Here is a 22,767-nt window from a genome sequence, read left to right as displayed (position 1 = left end):
TTTTTGTGCGACAAAGCAGTGTGTACGAAAAGCGTTGTAAAGTAGCGGGGGGACTCAAACGAATTAACTTCTGGGTGTAATCTTTCCCAAACAGTTCTTACTGGTGGAATTTTCGTATTTTTTGACGAGTCAGTTTCAGATTGTAGAAATCACACAGGCGATTGGAATTGACTCCTTAAATTGCGACAAAGCAGTCGATCTGTATAACGTGGACAGCGGATGTCAACGACGCAGATGTATGGGCATGTATCCTATCCAGACAGTATACAGATCTAACCACTGGGGCCTGAACAGCTCGCTCTACGGTGCCTGCCTGCCTGCCTGCCTGTTTGACAGCTGCACAGCTAGGGCAAGCAGGTGTCTGTCAACAACGCTCACTGAAACGTGTCTGTGGCTGGAGGCTAGAGTCCATGTAAGTTTAAAAAACAATGTACTGTATCTTAATGCTTTAGCTACTAGCTACTAGTATAACGGTTTGAACTGCCAACCAAACGTCTTCTAGCTTTAACTATTGCTAACATAACGTAAGAAGAAGACCTAGACTTAGTTTCTCTATCAGTTTAACCACCAGTATGAGGGATGAACCGACTAGCTAGCTTTGCTAACGCAATTTTAACCAGGATGCATTACAACTTTACTTGTTCAGGAAACCACTCCAAAATGTAACGTTAATGATAGATTGCTTCTTTCTTCTGAAATTGTATGTTGTAAATCATTTTGAACTAATCTTCATGTGTGATTTCATCACATTTCATTTCATTTCATCATATGACTGAAACCACTGAAACTGAAACTAAACAGCGCGCGCACGCTGCACACACACACACACACACGCGCGCGCGTTAATTGGGGGGGGGGAGGGTGCGTGTGGGACAGACAGACAGAGAAACACATGGGTGAGTGAGACAGAAACTGAAAGAATGAGTGTGGGGAAAAATAGCATGTATGTTTGAAGGTGGGGACAGTAAAGCATGGTGAAGCAATGCTAGTAAAAGGACAAGAATGTGCAACTGCTACCCACACACACACACACACACACACACACACACTAATGCCTTTTTTCCATTTCAGCTCGAATCAAGCTTACCATATACATTCAGTCATGATGCTTAAATTATAGATAGTCTTGTTTCAATTAGGCCTATGTAGTATGCAATCTTAATTTAATCATGATTGTTTGTATTCAGATATACTAAACAAGGGATAGGATTTTGGATGTCATAAGATGATTGATCTTCTTCAATGTCACTGATGACATCACCGATGATGATGTCATAGACATTGTGATATCATCAGTGACATTATTGACCAAAATCGTCTTATGACATATTACAAAGTGTCGCTCAGCACATGGTCGCAGCGGCAGACGAAAAAGAAAGTGTTGCTCATGGTGTTGCATTTATGCTTCTCTCCTCGGTTCAGCGGTCACGTGACATTCGAACGCTATTAAGTGCAGACAGCCAAGAGAAGAGAGGGAATGCACAGGGAAACCCTCTGGGGAGTTGGTCACGATGTTCTTTGTGATTTTCACGAAGTCATACATCAAGGACCGGCTGATAAAAATAGTGGGGACACGTTCATTCATTTCAATCGAGCGAAAACCAAAACAAGGAAGTCAAGCGCGTGCCCTCTATAGCCAATCAGACTTGCGCGATACTATGTCAGCGACACTAGACATTTCACTAGGTAGCAGACACTGCTCGCCGACACTTAAAAGTGTCGACTCAAGTCCTCATTTCTGTCGGCGACCGTTGCAAAAGTGTCGGCAGACAAAGCATAAATTGGGCTTTAGGGGGTTCAGCCTGACTCTACTGGGCAGACTCCGGTTCCAAATGGTGTTAAAACAAGCAAGATGGCATCTCGCTGAAACAAGATGTTTTGGCTTCATTTTTGCATAGAGGTAGGAAGTGGAGTGCGGCAACGCATTATCCATATTATACAGTCAGTGGGTCAGTTCCTTTTCTTGATAACTGTGGGAAGTCTGGGGAAGTCTGGGAAACTACGAGTGAAGTTGCTGTCGAACCCGAACAGCTGCATTGTCACTATTTATGACATCGTATTGGTACCTTGCATCTCACAGTTTATGAAGAAGACCATAGTTATCACTGTTGCCTTTTATATGTTATCTGACAAATTTCACAATTAATTATTACGTGCTATGTGGTGTTTGTTGATTTATTTGTTCATTCACGTTGAAGCATTTTCGTAGTGTTTAGGGGAATTATGATCCCACCACTCCACCCAAGCACCTAGAAAGCCCTAGCCTAGAGCACTTGTATTTTAATAAATTGACTATGATTTTGGACTTATGTAGCAGTGTCATCATGTTGTTACCCTAGATTGGACATTTATTTTCATCTGCACTATTAAGCATACAGGAGACTCTTATTTTGAAAGTCAGAGTAGATTGTCCAAACCATTCTGTGTATTTGTATGGGTGACTTCCTAGTTCTCATATTAATTCCTGGTTCTCGTATGAATTCTTTACAGGACACTGTCATTTAATGACAGAATGTATATTTCGGAAGTCATTGCAAAGTAGATAGAGTTTGCCCATCACGTTTAGTATTTGAGTATTCAATGTAAGGAAGAATTGGTCGGGATGGACCAGTCCATTGCGTGCAGAGCTTCCGCAACCCACCAGTTTGTGCGCTCATTCTGCTCTGGACTTTGAGAGTGACGGTATGCATTCCTATGTCCTGTTGCTGTTTTGGTTAATTACCATATAAATAGTCTTTCTTACCTACCATCGATGGTATTGTTGATGCCTGTAATTACATTTGGTGTTGCAATTTCCATGCTTTTTGCTGTTCATTTCTGTGCATCAAACTTCTAGAAAACATGAAAGGAACTGTTGTAGCCTACCTGTCGTTGCTCAGTCTTTATAGTGTTGCACAGTTTACAAGATTTCCACCACTGTCATGTATTGAGGGTAGAGTATTGTCGGTGATTAACAGGCGCTGTTGAGCATAATAATATGCAGACCTGTTGAGACCTGCATCCTGATCCTGATCCATTGTTGCTCAATACCGGTATGTTCGGTGTTTGTACTTTGTTTTTATTTATTTTAAAGGAGAATTGCACACTTTCATGTACATTATTTTCTAGTATCATTATTGTCCATTATTGCTCAATACAGATACCGATACATCTACCCAGTCGTCGTCGTAGCGTCCTCATTACCACACACAACGCAGAGTGAACCCCGCTACACTTAGTTGTTCAGGCAAGCCTAAATGATCCCATTAAAGTGCAAATATGAGGAAGGCTTGTTTGTGCTGAAGACACCAGACTTTATCTGGCGCTGAAAGCTGAACGATACGATTATCTTTTAAATGAAAGGCTCTGTACTGTAGGTCCTTTTAATACCTTCAGGTGGTGCTGCCATGCTTGACTTTTATTTCGCTGGGGAAGTATCCCTGACCCCCTCCTTTATTAGGACATAGACATCTAAGGGCGACACACTTGGTATGTTTGCTCCATAAACGATATCAAAATATAGACGTAGTTTGTCATTTTGACCGTCGCCATCTTGGACAAGATGAGCCACAGCGCCGCCTGTTATTGGTTGCCAATGATATTATATGAGCTTGAGCTAGAAATATCCCGATGTCCATTGTATTGAAAGCAGATTTAGACGTTGCATAGGTGCATGTACCATTGTGAAGTGTGTGACTAAGCAAACCAGTCTTGCCTTTAGGAGATTTAGGCCCTGTTCACACGGCAACGCTCTCTGCATAAAACGGCAAACTCGCATTGCGTTCTCACATTCGATTTCGCATTTATACACACAGCGTTTGTGACAATGATTTGCGTGCAGACTGAAGTCGCAAAAAACTCAGAGCAGCATCAAGTGAGCCAGAATAACATTGAAACTTCCGGTTAAAACCTTCACAATAATGGTAATTAAATAAACTAATAGCCTTATTGATGCATGTTGCACATTTTTGTGTGTGTGTGATCCGAAATACACAGAAGACATATAGAACACAGACAGCTAAAAGTCAATTTTAACTCGTAGTGAGTCGGTGGCGTCACGGCCCTGATTTTTATTTACCCAGTTATAAATTATTACTTTTATTTTGAAAGTAAAAACGCCTAGCTTCCTCTATTCTGTCTTGATTTAGCTTTGTAGGACATGATAGAGTGACACAGAAGTCACAAATGGTAATGCTCCAGATTGGATTACAGAATAAAAACCCAGTAAAGCCCCATAAAAAAGACATTTTTCTTTGCAGCACAATTGGGACTTGAGGAAATGCATCTGGCCATGAGTTGTCTTCAATTATTTAATGCGGGAGTGATTAATATGTGTGACGTTAGTAGCGGGCACTTAACGCAGATTATCTGTTTTTAGCAAATCATTATCATGTTTGTTGAATGCCAATGCAATTCATTGTGCCATAAGGCTGTATTGGGCTAGAAGATCAATGATCCTATATTGTCTATCATTGTCCAATGTCCATGGTGAAGGGGGGCTGTATCATCACCTGAACTTTACACGGCGACAGTAAGGGTGGCATTATCAAAGAATTCCACTCTGCCATTTTTATGCAGGGAGCGTTGCAGTGTAAACAAGGCCTCAGAATGGATGTTGTCAGAATGTCTTCTGTCACTTGAGCACCAACTCTCCACTGTCTACATTCCACATTAATGTCGACCGTCTGGTAACATTATTGGCCAACTGATAAGTTTATACGTTATAGTTTATACTAGGGCTGTGAATCTTCACTGGCCTCAGGATTCGATTCGATTACGACTCAGAGGGCTACGATTCGATTACGATTATCGATGCATCTTCAATCGATGCATCACTTTTTTTCCCAATACATGATTTATTTTTTCTCACTCTCTTTTTTCTCACTGTGTGGCTACTTTTAAAATAAAAGTGCATTTGGAATTGCATTGTATTATGATCCAAATAAACAATTGCATGTACTTCCATTATATTTTATTCGATTATAAAATATATATATATATATATATATAATCGATTTTTGACATTTGTGAATCGATGCAGAATCGTGCACGTCCGCATCGCGATGCATCTTATAATCGATTATTTTTGACACCCCTAGTTTATACAGTCACAAAACCAGGAGATGAAACATTGATATTTCAGTTTCCATACAGCCAAGACACAGTTAAATGAAGCTGGATTGGAGCCTTCTGAAATAGAAGTCAGTTGTGATGATGTCCCTCTGAAAGGCCTGCGTCAGTCCTCAGTCATAATATCAGTTTAACGGTGTTAACACCTTTGTCTATTCTGTCTGCAATCCAAGGCGGAAATGACCTGTGCAAGCTGTGGGCCATACCTCAGAAGATCCAGGACCTATTTTCAGAGGTTATCCAACTGAGATCAGCCTTTTTGTGGCTCTTGTTATATTACTCCACCACTGGTCCTGTTTAAATCAATTCAGTTTGTCGAAAAAACAATGCTTTGATCCTCGATATTATCAACTCCAGCTCTTTTGTGTTTCTAATTTCCTCATCCCCCAACATTTTGTTTTCATCTCGGGCCAGCTGTTGTTTTCCAGCGCCTCCCTATACTATGTGCAAGACCTTTTCTTCTCCATGCCTTAGTCTTGTTAAAATCCTTCTTTTCCTCTTTGGTAGAAGAGGTAATTTGCCAAGCAGCTCAAAATGTTAAAGGCACATTACACCAAAACCCAAACTGGTGTCGTCCAGCTGCATTTTGGTGGAGTGGCACGAGACTGTCTGATCCCTTTTGAACTTAAGCCCTACAACCGAATGTGCGCAGCGTTGATGTCTTAAAGGATAAACTAGTTTGTTGAATGTGATTTCACCACTTGTGCCTATTAAAGGCAGATAGGAATGGAATCAACTTGATGGACAGTATATTTCATTTACTGTCAGATGGTTTGGCTCTTCTGCTGCATTCATTGGGGAATTTGGTTTGACCAACTTGACCTGGAATTTGTCGCGGCAATTTTGAGGTTTCCGAGCAGCTGCTCTGGAAAGAAACGGCGCTAACCTTCCGAATTTCCTGAGTGGGGAGAGCAGGGATTAGCTGATTTATTGTCTCTTTTTTTATGACGATCAACACATTTGCCTCTGATTGTCTTCTCAGCGTGCCTTGTGGACAGATGCCAGACTTTCACTTTGGTCAGCCAGCCCGAGAGTGTGACAGCATCATGACAATTCCGAATCAGCATTATGCTTTATGAATGCTTCAGGTAGTGACGGCCATGCGTATTTGCGTCCTTCAGGTTCCTCGCTCGGTCCTTGGTCAAGATGTCGAGTCACAATCCCCTGATGAGGTTGGAGCAGCGAGCGTCCGAGGCGGACCAGATCATCGAGTACCTCAAACAGCAAGTCCAGCTGCTCAAGGAGAAAGCCGGTAAGCGAGAGCACCAAACACTAAAACACATAGACACAAGTTCCTCAGCCAAGGCATTATAAGCACATTCTTATTATGAATGATCAACTATAGATATTTAGGCTCGTAATATAGTATTCTATTATACATTCTAAACTTGTGCAACAAATTTGATCTTGACACTGTATCAACAGGCAAGAATTTGTATGTTGAAGGCTTTATTCCATGTTCATTGAATGGTAAATTACATATCTGTACTGACCTTAGAAGTGATTTAATGTGTGGCTGAAAAACTGGCTACAGACTTTATTAATAATCGTATAATTTAACGAGTGAAGTTCCAATAGGTTTGTATTTCACATTAGTAGGCCAGCAACCTTAATATGAACCCTGTTCTTAAGACGAACACACAGATTCTAATGCCTCCTGTAGACTATAATTAGATGCAAAACTGTTAGTTTTAGGCTTGAAAAAATATTTGAAAAAAAAAGTCAATCACCCAGAGGTTTCACGCATAACTTGCTTAGTTTTGATTGGTGGAGAAACATTTCCTGAAACCAAGCGAGACCGCTGCATATACCTCTGTCCAGTAGCCTGTCACTTTGATTTGTACTAATCCAATAATGCACTATGCAATTACGGAGTCCTGTTTCCAAAGTCATTGTTGTCAGGTAAGATAGAACATTGATCATGCATGTACAACTGGGCTTTTTTTTATATTTTTTATTACAGAGTTCACCTATCAGTGCCAAGTGTCAGTTGTTTGGGTTATGCGAAGAACAAGTTTTCAGCTTTGTCATAATACTGTGAAAAACAGCATTGCCTGTCTGTGATAGACATTTTGGTTCAAATCAAATGAGAATTCACCTCACCATGATTGGTGATCAATTTAAAACATATCGCCTGCATCATTAACTTCTGTACCATGTTTATCCAATTGACACATTCTAGACACATTCATTTCAATGGGCAACATATTTCAATAGCCCAACACGTTAATTACCGGGTGTGCAGCAATCGTTGGACTAAAATATCGGTGCCACCAAATTATCTGCTGGTGCCGGCCACCAACTAAAAGTGTTGGCGAGACCAGTGGAAAAAGTCCTATAACTTCCTGTGGGATGGTGAAATATCGTTTTATTTTATGTAATGGTGTGGGGCGCTATGAGTCTAACTGGAATTTGCCTTTATGCAGTTGTCCAGGCCAACGTCATAGAAGAGAAGAGACTGGCGCTGGAGAATTCCAAACTGAAGAATGACATTGAGGAACTGAAAAAGCAGCTGCTGGAGAAAGAAAAGACGAGGGGAGGTATGTAAGCACCCGCTTCCCAAGAAAGACTTCCCTCGGAGATCAGATGTGTGTTTGTCTTTAGAAAGACCTTGATGTTCTTAGCCAGTAGATCTAGTTATAGAAGAGGCTGTGCCTGCCTGACTTGGAAACATTTAGACGTCAGTTGTTGCTCATTAGAGCATTGTTTGGTTTGTGCTATCAATGATAACATCTTCTGCATTCTCGCCTCAGCCTATTATAACCAGATCTGTTTTGTTTTTTATATAAACAACCATAGCGATCCAAGAATACCCATTGGTGCGATGGGGAGAGCATGTCTCTCAGCTATCGTGCCTCTGACATACTTTGACACTCAAGGGCAAACACAGCTCAGATCATGAACACACGTGTAATGTTTTCCAGAAAGAAGCTGAGGGGGGAAGAAGAAATAATCTGTTTAACTTCTCAACATGTTTGCTTTGGAAGACTCGAGGAATGCGTTCAAATACACCCGAGATGATGTTTTCCACGTATCTAATTGTGGTGTTTATTTTTGGGTTTAATTTCAATGACTTTAAGGTGCCATAAAATAGCTTAATCAAAGCGTGGATAAGCGTGGAGCTTTTTGAAGGGGATTTCAGTTGGCTTAACTGATTTGTAATTGAGATGAGAAAAACAAACTATTGGATACAAGTCAAGACTTCAAGGCCTTGAGACATACCATTTGCGCAACTTGGGGATAGAAGCCGTGGCGATTGACGGTCAATCTCAAATTAGCCACATTGCCAGCAGTATTTTAAAGGTTAATGCCCAAGAGTCCAAGGTAAGAAAGGTCCCGATGTCAGGTCCTAGCCTAGAATTAAGGTAATTAAAAGCATTATGGTGACAGTGGTGTGCCTACAAACCAGTGTTTGTCAGACAGGGGCACTAGATTTTGTAGGAATACAAACACCAGGCGCCTCAAATGATGATGAAGATGAAGGAGGTTATTGAGGATGTTGTTCCCTGCTTTATGGCTCCATTTCCTGGTTTCCATCAACTTGGACACTGTGTCATTTTCCCATCAAAACTGTTTGCATCAGGAGACCAGTCCTCCCGCTGGGTATATAAATAAAACTCCTTCTGTATCCTTTCAGCGAATTATGTTGCTAAAAACCAACTCGGTGCGTGAAAAGGGAGAACTACAAAGTAGTTTTTGGTCTGTATTGTGCTTTCCTTCTTTTCGCACATGACGTTTGGGAAACCAGGTGGCTATCAGTCACCAGAGATGGCAGGGAAAAAGGCAGACGATAACTCTCATCCCCTATTAAAAAAGCTATTTCCCCCCTTTGCCCTTCCTGTAGTGCTAGATGTGCCCATGCCATCAGGTGAGACGCGTGTCGAGTGCAGTTCCAAACCCACTCCTCCTCAACCCTCAGGCCCCGCCCTCTCTACTTCCCCTGCTGCCGCTGCCAAAGATGAAGGCAAGAAGAAGAAACCAGAGAAAAAAGGTAATGGCACAGCAAAAAAATTGATGGGGGGAAAAATATGGCCAAATGCAAGGTTCTATTAGGAATCGCATTACACGGTTTCATGTCTATTACAATGTGCTTTAGAAACCGACGCAAGGGCTCTTTAGATTGGTCATATCATCATATTTCATTTTCAATTTGTTAGCGCAATAAAAGTGGAGCCATTAGTGCTGCTCACCTCTCAGTCAGGAGGGATTTATTTAGTCCTCTCTGAAAGCTCTCTCCTTTTGGAAATTGAGCTCTCAAATTTAAGATCCAGTTTTTCCATCAGCATTTGGCTGGATGCAGCTCTCGCTGCTTTAAAAGCCATTTGACATTCTTCTAACAGGTTCCTCCATCTGAATTTCTAATATCTGGAGATAATGGATGGGAGGTAGGGATATCTTGTGATGATCCAAGTTTATAGTTTAAGACTCAGTGGAAACATGATCACTGAAGCTTTGTTTGTTATGGGCCCAGTGACTGTTTGGATTGCTTTTATGAGTTATTATAAGCTACATCTCGTTTCTATGAGCAGACGCATCCTTATGCAATATAAACAGTAATGAACGCCTAGTCGGATTCTGATTTGATGTTGTGTGGCTGTGAGTCATCCTGAGGATTATGCATAACTCCAAAGCAAAAATGAACTGTCATAACAATAATAATAATAATAATAATTAATTTTATTTGTACTGCATGCACTGCACTTTTCATTCATACATAGTGAATCTCAAAATGCTACGGAGTTAAAAACATAAAAATAAAAAAGAAGAAATTGCTAAGAGGTGTCTAACAAAAGTTGAAAAAGTCTTCTCGAATAAAAAATATTTTTAGGCCTGTCTTTAAAGAGTCCAGGGTCTGCACTGCCCTTAGATGGTTAGGAAGGCAAGCGTGATGCAGCCGAGCAGAAGGCCCTATCCCCCCCATGGTGCGGCGCTTGGTACTGCAGGCCCAGAGGAGCAAGCTGTTGGTAGAACTGAGAGTGCGGACGGAGGTTTGTGGAGTAATTCAGTTTTTTGTAGGTAGGGAGCTGCATATCTGTTAGTGCATTTGTTTGGTGAGTAGCAGGACTTTGTAGTTGACCCTAAAGGCCAGTGCAGTGTAAACAGTTGGTGTTATGTGTTCAATTTTTTCGCACTCTCGTCAGGCTCCTGGCACCACTGTTCTGCATATACTGGAGCTTCTGGAAGCTCCTGCCGGGGATTCCAGTGAAGAGTGCATTGCAGTAGTCCAGCCTTGAGGATATTATAAACGCATGGACAAGCTTCTCTGCCTCTGACAGTATTAGAGTGGGGCGGAGTTTGGAAATGTTTTTGAGCTGGTAGAAGGAGAGGTCTTGCACAATGTTTTATATGGTCATGAAAAGTCAGGTAAGCGTCAAACCGAACACACAGATTAGTGACTGAGGAGGAGAGGGGGATGCCCTCCTGGCCGCCAAAGATTAATGCGGTATGGGCTGGATGACTGGACATGGTGTGGAGTGCCAACAAGGAGAGCTTCAGTTTTGCTGCTGTTTAACTGGAGGAAATTGTTGCTCATCCAGGCCTATATATATATACAGTATATATAGTTTTTATGTACAGTTGGGTGTCATAACCAAAACAATGGAAAGACATCCGATGTCTACTGATGACACGACCAAGGGTGAGCATGTAGAGGGTAAACAGGATGGAGTCGACTGCCGAAACAACCGACCCGTGCGGAGCACCACAGGTGGGAGCAATCTAGACCTGCATCCTCGCAGTGAGACAAACTCAGTCCTGCAAGAAAGGTACAGGTAGGACTGAAACCACTTTAAGTGCAGAGTCTTGACAGTCCAGTGGTGCTGTGGAGGCGCGTTAGGAGGAGGATAATGTGATCCACAGTATTAAACGCAACGCTCAGAGAATCTGAAGAAAACGGGGGCCCCCTGCATCAGCTACCATCAGCAGGTCATTCATAACCCTGAGCAGAGCTGTTTAAAGTGCATTGGGCTGCGGGGAAAAAACCTGTCTGAAATTTCTCAAATAGTGTTGTGTTTAAGGTGGTCCCGGGAGCTGAAAAACAACCACCACCTTAGACAGGAAAGCGAGGTTGGAGATAGAACTTCTGGGTCCATGGTGGGCTTCTTGAGGAGGGGGCGGATGACAGCAACCTTGAGAACACCTAACGCGTTATTATGGATCCCACTGCTCTTGGAGTCAAAACACACCCTGTGCCCACCTACGCAGCATTCAAGCACCAGGATTGGCTACGAACGAGCCAATACGCCCCAGAATTAACGCCCTAGAGGCATTTGCACTGGCATCTGATCGGCAAACGCAGAGATATTACTATTACTGCTATTCAGAAGAACCTTAACGTGAAATGGAGTAAGGGAAAAATACATGGCCAGAACGCAGGACAGTAACTTCCATTTAACGCTAAAACCCGAATGACACTGGTTACCTCTTCCCACTTTTCTCATTGGTGTTGTACAATAACGCACAACAGGCTAGCATAATGAAAATAACCGGTAACTTAACGTTACATTTACATGACACGTCCACCACCACCTTGCCTCAAATATCGGATTGAGGTGAGATGAAAATACCTGGTACGCTATCAGAAGAACAATCTGCATGGGCGCCGGCCTGGCCAATCCTGGCGCTTGAATGCTACATCTACAGGGCGTCTTTTTCCTACGAGGGCAGTGGGTTTCATAATAACACAACACTACCGGTTTGAAGGGAGAGGTTGACAGCTTGTGTGATCATGGGGCTGAGAATGGGGATGTTTGACTTGAGCAAAGTTGTGTCTTGGTGTCTAGCTGTTTGGTCCAGGGTTTCATTTTCCTGAAGATTTCCTTCGCGTGGCTCAGCTGGACACCAGTGAAAGGGAGGAGAGATGGCAAGCTCCCAGAGAGGGGGCCGATGACAGGAGGAGGTAGGTAGAGAGGAAGAGCTGGACATCAGAGAACGGATGTTGTTGACCTTGGCTCTGAAAAAGTCAATCAAACCGTTACATCGCTCTGCCATAGCCGCAATTGTGGAAGATGATTTTGGCTTCAGGAGATGGTTTATGGTGGAAAAAAGATGCTTAGAGTTGCCAGGATTGTTATTGATTAGGTCGGAGTAGAACTGTGACCGAGCATCTTTTAAGGGACTTGGAATAATCACTTTGATGTTTCACAGAACGCCAGTTTGTGGACAGTGAGCCCAGAATGTCCGAGGCGTCGCTCCAGGACACGCCCAGCTGTTTTTATTTTCCGCAGTTCATGTGTGAACCAGCAGGGGACAGAGCGTGAAAAACTGACCTCACGTGTCTTGACCATAGGTCTTGACAGGGGCATGGAGATCAAAGACACTGCTCAAAGAGAGCTCCACTAATTAATCCACTGATACCGAGGCTGGGCAGGTGATGTGCTGGAGGTCCATCGTCATGATGATAGCTGGGTCGATGCTTTACCAGTTCCACAAAAACATTTGACGCTTAGGTTTAGTAGCGGGCGACAGGAATGCCAAGGCCATTGAGACCACCTTGTGGTCAGACACACGCAGATCATAGACCTGTCGGGATTCAGTGAATTATGTCATTGATATAGTGTTGTTGTTGTTGTTGTTGTTGTTGTAGTAGTAGTAGTAGTAGTAGTAGTAGTAGTAAAAATGCTGATTTCTTGAAATGTGTTTGAAATTCTGTGACAGGGTTTTCCTTGTTTTTTGTTAGAAAATTATCTTAAACGTAAAACAGTCAAATATTGTCTGTTCTAACATTAAGCGATCTGGGTATAGATAGAAAGCTATCAGGCACAGATTGAAAATAATAGTGCCTGTATTTTTACTGTATTTGTGGGGTTATAATTCAGAGACATTGACAAACTCATTGATGTGTCTGACATTTCTTAGATCCCGGATGTCAGAGAGCTGTAAATGAGATTCTTCTCTCTCCTAATAGACTGTTGATGAACTGTTTTAGGATGTGTAATACTGTGTTACCCCAGACTTTAATGTAGCTGTGTTCCCACCTCCTCCAAACAATCATCGCCTTTCAGCCTACAAGCCCATCTGTAAGCCTAGCTGTAAATCAGAGGATGTTGCATTGCTGTGCTGTCATCAAAACAGGGCAAAGATTTCATAGTGGAGAAATGTTGAATCGCATCCAAAATGCAGGGATTGGAATTCTTATTCTTCATAGCTGGTGTGGGACAGACGAATGATTAAAAGACCGTCTGACCGTGTGATCATTTGATCAGTAGAAAATCCGCTGGAATCAGCATCTGCAAGCAAACCAGACGACTCAGTCCAAGGTACTTTGGCTCTGAGGAACAAGCATCTGTCATGCCATTGGATCATGTAGCATTCACCTTCAGCCAAGATAGAGTATTTGTATTGTGATTTAGTGAAGGATCTGTGGAAAGTTGTGGAAAACTAATTGTCCCATGTCTTTTTTGTGTGTTCTTTTTCTTTTTTTCATTTCTTTTTTTTAAGTGCATGCAGCGATCGCATAAAAGGCATGCCACCCTGGCGCCTGTCATTGGTGGGCTTTGTTTTCGGTTTTGGGAAGAAATTGAATCAGACAGCTGCCCAGCAAAGTTTCCATACAGATCTTTTTTCAAATCCCAATGGAAAGAAGATACCATTTGGCTGGAATAATCTCGGCGCCCAAATATACAGTACATACAGTCTGTGTCTGTCATAAAGCCCCCAAAGATGGCTCTCTGCATCGCCTTGCTTTAAAGCTTAATGAATCACTACTGTCTGGCTTTCTCTCTGCTGAAAACACACAACTCCAAAGCACATTCATATCAGAGACTTGGTCGTCCGCATGGAGCAGATTAAGTGAGAAGAAACAGATAAATTGTATTTGAGATTATTCAGGCTAAATCCACTGTCTGTCTGCATGATTGTTGTAACAAAAGTTCCCTCTCTTTTGATAGCAGTAGGGGAGAAACCAGAGAAGAAGCAGGCGGCTCCCAGCCAGGAGGACGCCAAGGTGGACGTGTCTCGTCTAGACATGCGTGTTGGACGCATCGTCACAGCCGAGAGGCACCCAGATGCAGACACGCTCTATGTGGAGCAGGTGGACGTTGGAGAAGCTTCTCCCAGGACTGTTGTCAGTGGGCTGGTCAAGTACATACCTCTGGACCAGGTACAACACAACTTTGGGGTTTACATTGGTCAAGGAATTTCTGGAATATCATGTCATTTTTACAGAAGAAGGGTTATGCCAAGGAATAAATTGGTGAATTGGTCCCCTCATATTAATCTCCCAGAATGTATTTGGATATTCATATGCATACAGTACATTGATTTAGTTTATTTAGTTGGTGGTTGCCAGTTGCTATACTAAGTGGACACTTCACAGGGCAAGCTTGGTTCACCAGGGTCAGCTTAATGCTTAGAAACGATTAGAGCACCATTTTGTGCATGAAAATAAAGCTCTGCTTGTAGTCAAGCTTGCCAGCCTATCCAGTACTACCCACGCAGGAGAGTCTGGCTGCTCTTACTCTCACTGTGGTCTAGTGGGAAAAAGGCTCTGTTTTCTTTACAGCCATCCACCAAAAGTACCAAGCAGGCCTGCTTTATTATTGCACAATCCAAATCTTCTTCAAAACTTGCCATTTTCAGCATGTAGCAACGCTAGCAAGCTAGCGTGGTTGTTGCTGTTTCACAGCGGCGGAGGCATTTGAGAGCGACACCCAGGGAGTGGAAGGGAAATCCCTTTCCGCTCCGACTGGAATGGTCGGAGCCAATGGCAGAGCTTAGACCCGCAGCCTGCTTCCAGCCAGTCAGAACTACTCTGCTTGTAAATCATCTTTTGACGTAGCAAAATACAAAAGCCATCACTTTTTCCCATAGGAAATTGAGTGGAAACCAGACTATTTATGAGCTGAAAAACAGCACAAATATCCCAGGTATCAATTTTCATTCTTTAGGCAGCTGCTTTAGGCCTCTCACCATGGAAAGTCTTGGAAACGTAATCGCATTTTTCATCCGACACACGTTGGAAAACCTGTGAAACTCTCAGCTCTGGATGCCATCACAATATAACTAGATGTCCAAAAGAGATGTAGCTAACGCTTATCAATGAGTGTGCGTGATCGGTGGAAGCCTGGGGTCAAAGAAAAGCCAAATCCACAGAACGTTTAAGTCTTTTGCTCACACACTCTTGCTAATATCATCGACTTTCTAATTGTGCAGTGTAAAAAAATAAATGCTCTAGGATGGAGTTGTAGCAGCGGTTGTGAAGCGTGCACACGGAGATGTTTTTTGCAATGCACGCCCTGCCTAGTCCTGTCCTGTCTAGTAGGAGGTACAGTCAATAAAATTGTATTTGGCAATAGGGATGTAATGTTTTCACAATATAACTCCCCCCTTTTTAATTAAACATAGCCCATCGAAAAAACATTTTGTTTTGAAGAAAGATATTGCTTTAATATTTTTCTTAAAATGTTTTTCTTCGTTGATCACCATGAATTATTTCATTATGATTGACAGTTTAACGGGCCCTGCACTTGGCTGACTGGTCTGCTACATCAGATCAAGTGAAGAGGCATCACTCTGCTCATTACATAAATGTATATATTTGGCCTAGTGTCCTACAATTAAATCATTCCATTCTCATTTTGGCAAAAAAACAGGGGAGGGGGAATGCCCTCCCTGTCCACCTATATGCTGTGCTGACAGTATCAGGTAATCACCTAAGTGCAAAGTTTCTTGTTTATTTACTTTACTCACAGGTGTGCAAATTGACTTGGATATGAAGCATCCGTAGCGCACAATAACATAACGTTAGTTTCTTTCTTTCTTTCTTTCTTTCTTCTTTTTTTTTACAGTGTAATTCGGTGGCGGCCATATTTTTAGCGCCGGCTGCCCGCTGTTGCTGAATGCATGTAGGCGGAAACACAACAGTCATGGTTGGGAGAAAAAACACACCCAAGAGCAGCATGTGTATTGTTACAATTTCTTTCACATATTGACTTGATTGTCACTTTGTTACTAGGCCTGTAGCGAGCGAGCGACATGTACAGTAGTGGAATGGAGTCTGCTCTCCATCAGAGTAACACAGGAGTCTAGCAGGTCTTGAGTGAGGCAGACCGGAGACTATAATGGCCATTTGATTTTCATATTAGCTTTCTAAGTCCTTGACCACAGACTGCGTTTCAGAGTTGTTCTCACTAAAAGCACAAGCAGCGCCGTATATGTTAACGGCTCACTGGGGTCTTCTGAAGGATTTATTAGACCATTTGAAGTGACTTAGTGTTTAGGTAGACTGGTGCTGATGCTTTCTGTTAGTAACATCATGTTTTATGTAGGTGATTTGGGCATCTACAGTACATAAAGCCTTGGTTTTCATTTTGCTTTCCACGTGGTTTTATGATTTGTCCCTGAAGCAAACTAATTTGTTTGTTGAATGTTGCACCTAGGAAAAGCACCCGTTACTTTTATGGGCAACAGTATTTCTGAGTTTGTCTCTCCACAAGCCTAAACCAGAGAGCCTTTGTATTATTCTTGCATTTCTACATTATAAGTATACAATGTATCTCCTCTAAATGGAAGCATATGCCTGCTGGAGTCATGTGTACTAAACACTGTCTGATTCTGCCCAATAAATAAATAAATAAAATGGACTTTGACCTATTAAATAAGCTAGGTTGTTTGACAATGATGGCATTTTGTAGCATGGCTGATTAAGTGCTCTCTGACTGCAGCGCGAAAGGCCAAGGCCAAGAATTCTTCCTAACACATTGCTCGTGAAGCTACCGCTGGTTTTTGGATGACTCTATACATCCATTACATAGAGAGCCAATAAATACAAAATAAAATTCTTTTTTTTTTACTGATTTCTTGTTTATATGAGTCATTATTATCCATTTCTTTCAAGCAAGAGTGAAACTTATGCAGGAATTGGGCAGTGGTGGCCTAAAGGTTAGAGAAGCGAGCTTGTGACCGGAAGGTCATCGGTTCAAACGGCAGGATAAATCTGGGTGGGGAAAGTGAAAAGGCAGCGCTTGCCCCTTCCTCATTACCACCACTGAGGTTCCCTTTAGCAAAGACCTTAACCTCAACCGCTCCAGTGGAGCTGCTCAGTGGCCAGCAGATCAGACTGTGGTTGTACTGGTCAGCTTCCAGGTATGAATGTGTGTGTGAATGTGAGTAAGCAGGTCGCTCCTGAAAAAGAGAGAGTATTGCTCTCAGGGAGACTATAAATACAGGTTAATAAAGGGGGTATTAGGGCGTTATGGGTGTTAGGGCAATCATCTTGGATGTCCAGAACATCACAATGAATATTGGGCACCCATACAGTATGTAATACTAGTCTGAGAACGGGGCTAATTGTAAAATGGCTCTTAAGCACGGTTTTATATGTACTGGTCTGGTAGTCTCTCGTCTTAAGTAGGAAAATCTGTTATGCAAGTTGTAGTACTTTTACAAGACATCCACATACAGTACTGTCCCCGGCTGGCCAGAACTGCCTAGAGATGAAAAATGACTTGCACCACCAAAGTCACGACAAAGCAATCCATCATAACAACATGGAGTTATTTCAAAAAGTATGATTACTTTCTGAGCTTTGGTATGTACCATCTCATGGAATGCTGGGTTCCTCTTCCTCTCAGCTTTTGAAGGAAACCGCCTCTGGCCTTTTTGGTAACCCGCCGACGTCTCCAGGCTTAAAAGTCACGTATTTTCCTGTTTGCACTCTTTGGTTTAGGAAATGAGGCAAACCAGGACACAATAATCCAAAATAAGAAGATTGGGCATGGCACCCCTGTGTGAATTGGATTGAGAAAACCTCAATCCAGAAGTACAGACCACACTAGTTGAAGGTGTTTTTTTTTTCTTTTTGCGATGATAAATAGCTTCTAACTTGTTTTTCTTCATGGTCTCTATTCTCTACGGTAAATGGGTTGCAAGATGTTATTTCATCGTGTTCTTATCCCCCCGTTCCCCACAGATGCAGAACCGCATGGCAGTGATGCTGTGTAACCTGAAGCCCGCCAAGATGAGAGGCGTGGTGTCGCAGGCCATGGTCATGTGTGCCAGCTCGCCAGACAATTGTGAGATCCTCGACCCCCCCAGTGGTGCAGTACCCGGAGACAGAGTTACCTTCCAGGAGTTCCCAGGTAGTCTTACTGAATGACCTTACCAATAAGCAACACCAGACCGACCCTGTAATGAATGTGTGCTATGTGGAGATTCATTGCGACATAATGATATAGACAATTAACCACACACACACACAGGCCAGATGTGTTGCTTTTCTCACCTCTTTCTAAAGCTTGTTGTCAAATTCAGCACCGGAACGAGGCTCCTCCCAGTCCATTCAATAGTAGTTGTTGTTGTTTGTTGTTGTTTTTTACTAACTCTGCACCTTCCGGGGGGAAATATCATAATTATGGAATCGATCAAGTGAGCAAATGAACGTGTTCAACTAGTAAACTTGCTAACTACCTCTTGACTTGTCACTGTGGGTAACCTTCAGCAGGAGAAAGATCCGTCAGAGAGACTGGTAACTGACGACACTTCTCCGTAGGGTACGGTTAGCTTTAGCTTAGCTATTTCTGCCACCCTCTATAGTGGGGCAGGAAATGTTGTTTATTGCAGCTTTAAGCATGCTCATGATTAGCCTAAAGACTCATGCAGCAACCGACTGGCTTGTTAATAAATGTCAACAAGTTGAGCGCGTTGAAAGACTTTCACCAGCCTGGCATCCACTGGCTGGCATCATGCCAATGGATGTTCTTGCTGCCAGAAAGAAAAACGTCAACAGGCGTTCCTTTGAAGACAGCCGTCATGACGCCTGCTCAGACCCCACTGAAAGCTCTCATTAGACGACTCTGGGCTCTTGTTTGTTGGTGGCTAAATGGCCTGTGACTGCTGACTGACAGGCTAATCAACACTTACTGTTGGGAAGTCAACCTGCTCTTTTCTCATAGTCTATAGGAAATACGTCTGTGGGAAAACTGAGAGGACCATATGCACTCCATTCCCAGCAAATTAACGTATCACCTAAACAGTATGAGAGTGGCAGCCATTCCGTTCAAGTATTCCAAACACCATCTCGGATGAGTGTGGCTTTAAGACCAATAACGTTAAAAAGCATCCACAGTGGTACAGGGGAAACCCACCGCCAATATGATTGTGATTTAGACCTCTATTGTCCAAGAAACCATGTAAAAAAAAAAAAATGGTCACAGTCGGCAAAGCAAAATTCTTTGGATAGCATGGTGAGGAGAGGTGTGGTCTTGTTAGAGTCATGTCTTCATTTAAAGAACAATTGGGAGTTCCCTCTGGAAATGTGGAATATATGACGAGGGAAGCTCTGTGGTACCAGTACCCACAGCTCAACTGCATGGGCCCAGGCTTTCATCTCTGCTGTCCCCCTGTCCCCAGCCCGTCCTAAAGCTGTTTCATCTCTGCTGTCCCCCTGTCCCCAGCCCCTCCTAAAGCTGTTTCATCTCTGCTGTCCCCCTGTCCCCAGCCCCTCCTAAAGCAGTTTCATCTCTGCTGTCCCCCTGTCCCCAGCCCCTCCTAAAGCTGTTTCAGCTCTGCTGTCCCCAGCCCCTCCTAAAGCTGTTTCATCTCTGCTGTCCCCCTGTCCCCAGCCCATCCTAAAGCTGTTTAATCTCTGCTGTCCCCCTGTCCCCAGCCCGTCCTAAAGCTGTTTCATCTCTGCTGTCCCTCTGTCCCCAGCCCCTCCTAAAGCTGTTTCATCTCTGCTGTCCCCCTGTCCCCAGCCCCTCCTAAAGCTGTTTCATCTCTGCTGTCCCTCTGTCCCCAGCCCTTCCTAAAGCTGTTTCATCTCTGCTGTCCCCCTGTCCCCAGCCCATCCTAAAGCTGTTTCATCTCTGCTGTCCCCCTGTCCCCAGCCCGTCCTGAAGCTGTTTCATCTCTGCTGTCCCTCTGTCCCCAGCCCCTCCTAAAGCTGTTTCATCTCTGCTGTCCCCCTGTCCTCAGCCCCTCCTAAAGCTGTTTCATCTCTGCTGTCCCCCTGTCTCCAGCCCATCCTAAAGCTGTTTCATCTCTGCTGTCCCCCTGTCCTCAGCCCCTCCTAAAGCTGTTTCATCTCTGCTGTCCCCCTGTCTCCAGCCCTTCCTAAAGCTGTTTCATCTCTGCTGTCCCCCTGTCTCCAGCCCTTCCTAAAGCTGTTTCATCTCTGCTGTCCCCCTGTCCTCAGCCCGTCCTAAAGCTGTTTGTCTCATCTCTGCTGTCCCCCTGTCTCCAGCCCCTCCTAAGGCTTTTTCATCTCTGCTGTCCCCCTGTCCTCAGCCCGTCCTAAGGCTCTTTCATCTCTGCTGTCCCCCTGTCCCCAGCCCCTCCTAAGGCTCTTTCATCTCTGCTGTCCCCCTGTCCTCAGCCCGTCCTAAAGCTGTTTGTCTCATCTCTGCTGTCCCCCTGTCCCCAGCCCCTCCTAAGGCTCTTTCATCTCTGCTGCCCCCCTGTCCCCAGCCCCTCCTAAGGCTCTTTCATCTCTGCTGTCCCCCTGTCCCCAGCCCCTCCTAAGGCTCTTTCATCTCTGCTGTCCCCCTGTCTCCAGCCCCTCCTAAGGCTCTTTCATCTCTGCTGTCCCCCTGTCTCCAGCCCCTCCTAAGGCTCTTTCATCTCTGCTGTCCCCCTGTCCCCAGCCCCTCCTAAGGCTCTTTCATCGCTGCTGTCCCCCTGTCCCCAGCCCCTCCTAAGGCTCTTTCATCTCTGCTGTCCCCCTGTCCCCAGCCCCTCCTAAGGCTCTTTCATCTCTGCTGTCCCCCTGTCTCCAGCCCCTCCTAAAGCTGTTTGTTTCATGAGGGTTCCCCTTGGCCAGAACTTTTTTTTTTTAATGGTTGTTACACACATTCAAAACAGCCTCACTGAAAACTTGGAGCACCAGAGAGCAGAGAAACGGAGGACTAAAGCAAAGATGGGCCTGGTTGTTGGTTTTCCATGGCGTTGAGTCGCTGTTGGCTTCCAGCGGCAGAGCAATATGAAAAGATGGAACAGAGTGCACACCCAAGCCGACGTGCCGGCCAAGGCCAAAACTAAATAAAGTGTTGCCGCACACTCAAGTCTCATTGCGTGACATTTTATTCAGAACGCCATCAGGTTGTGGATAATATGGTGTCAACTGAGGATGACGTGTTTAAAAGCATTGCGAATGAACGAGATTTCCCGCTCTCTCCGTGTCTTCCTCCCTGTTCCCGCCGCCGCCCATAGTGCAGTCAGTTAGTGTGGATCCATGGCTGGTGTCAGTACATGGTTGTAATTACCCAGGTTTCGCCAGCTAATGGGACCCAGTATCGCCGCCGCTCCGACTGAAGAGCGTGCCTAAGTTGCCCATCAAAACCTCCTTCACGCTTCTGATCCAAACTAATTGTTGCCACTCTTGTGTTGTAACTTGTGAGAACGCATGGCCCAGGGAAATGAAACACATTTGTTTCTTCATACCCCGAGAGGGCTGTGGAGAAAAGGAAAAAGTTGACACCCAACAGAAGCAAGCCAGCACCGGTTATGAATTCACACAAATACCAGACATCAAAACAAAGCCATCAGGAAAGTCGGAGGGCCTCCCTTAATTATTTTCTCTGGATGGAGTGTTTTGAATAGGAAAAGTTTTGTTTATATGTTTTGAATTAAAGTTGAGAAGAACAATAGTTTGTTTAGAATGGGCTTTATTTTAAGATGTGTTTTGAAATGGCACAGTTTTAAAAAGACATTGATGCTCTAATAAAGCATGCTGGAAAGTCGGCCTATCCACAGTGTTTCCACAGTTTATTGGCCTTGGCTTCAGCTGAAATGACACCCGATAGGATCAGAGCACGTGGAATGAAAAAACCACGAGTTGGAGTCAGATTGAAAATGTGTACAGTATATATGCATGCTTAAACGTGCGAGTATCAGTATTAGATCCGGAAATCCTGCCTCGGTCAGTTGAGAACAGAGAACGTTCTGATGGATCCAGCTGTCTTCTTCTTTGCAGGTGAGCCAGACAAAGAGCTGAACCCCAAGAAGAAGGTGTGGGAGCAGATCCAGCCAGACCTGCGCACGGATAACCAGTGTGTCGCAACCTACAAGGGATCTGCCTTTGAAGTCGCCGGCAAGGGCGTGTGCAAAGCCCAAACCATGAGCAACAGCGGAATCAAATAAAATAACAGAGCTGCTTGTTTACTTAGCAATCTTCTTCAACGATGGTGGTTATGGTGTTGAGAAACAGGATGATGAATGGAAGTAGCTTAAAATGCTTTGAAGATGTTCAATAAAGGAGTTATCTTTAAAATGTGTCCTAAGAATCTGTCTTGTAAAAAATAAGTTAAAATAGACATTGCCACGGTCTATAAAGGCACGGTTGATCAATACAGTTTTGTTTATGCTTCAATCTCCCTGCTTTGTCTCTTGCCCTGTGACACATTAGCTTGATTGTACTTTGATTTAGAGTTTCCAGCTCGCCGTCTCGGTCTTGAGCGAGGATCCATTGGTTTCACTTCATCTAGTCTCGGGCATTTTAATGAGCAGGAGATGAAATGGGCATGTTGTACTACAAAGTACAAAGCCCAGGGAAAAGAGATCGTCTTCTCAAGCACTTAGCAGGGACTATTTAGATGGTACTCAGCCCCATGCACTGCAATCTCCTGCCTCACTGTCATTATCTCAATCTGCCCTCTGTGATGTCAGTGCCATTTGCTCTGTGTTGTTGTCCCTTTGAAAGAGAAGTCTGCCCAGCAAACCCCC

The 22,767-nt window shown here is 43.8% G+C and overlaps 1 protein-coding gene across 3 annotated transcripts; it reads left to right on the top strand.

Moving 5' to 3' along the window:
* The first annotated feature begins 320 nt into the window (after nt 1-320).
* Nucleotides 321-22,309, top strand: aimp1a (aminoacyl tRNA synthetase complex interacting multifunctional protein 1a). 3 transcript variants are annotated; one of them, XM_083634907.1, is made up of 7 exons: nt 321-412; nt 6,231-6,361; nt 7,536-7,649; nt 8,954-9,100; nt 14,001-14,209; nt 18,020-18,188; nt 22,019-22,309. In XM_083634907.1, coding segments are annotated over exons 1-7 (939 nt in total). In that variant the 5' UTR covers nt 321-410; the 3' UTR covers nt 22,186-22,309. The 3 variants fall into 3 exon arrangements, with proteins under 3 accessions (XP_083491033.1, XP_083491032.1, XP_083491034.1); XM_083634906.1 differs by having other exon boundaries at nt 13,998-14,209; XM_083634908.1 differs by lacking the exon at nt 321-412 and adding an exon at nt 2,664-2,682 and having other exon boundaries at nt 13,998-14,209.
* Nucleotides 22,310-22,767: the final 458 nt, after the last annotated feature.

This window comes from Poromitra crassiceps (assembly GCF_964638095.1).
Source record: "Poromitra crassiceps genome assembly, chromosome: 4".
Lineage (NCBI taxonomy): Eukaryota > Metazoa > Chordata > Actinopteri > Beryciformes > Melamphaidae > Poromitra > Poromitra crassiceps.
Note: the sequence above shows the minus strand (reverse complement) of the source record. Positions and strands in the feature narration are given on the sequence as shown.

Excerpts from the sequence above, each read along its gene's own strand:
- aimp1a (XM_083634906.1), top strand. Across the intron at positions 6,362-7,535 it reads GCTGCTCAAGGAGAAAGCCG|TTGTCCAGGCCAACGTCATA; the intron begins GTAAGCGAGAGC and ends GCCTTTATGCAG. Across the intron at positions 7,650-8,953 it reads GAAAGAAAAGACGAGGGGAG|TGCTAGATGTGCCCATGCCA; the intron begins GTATGTAAGCAC and ends CCCTTCCTGTAG.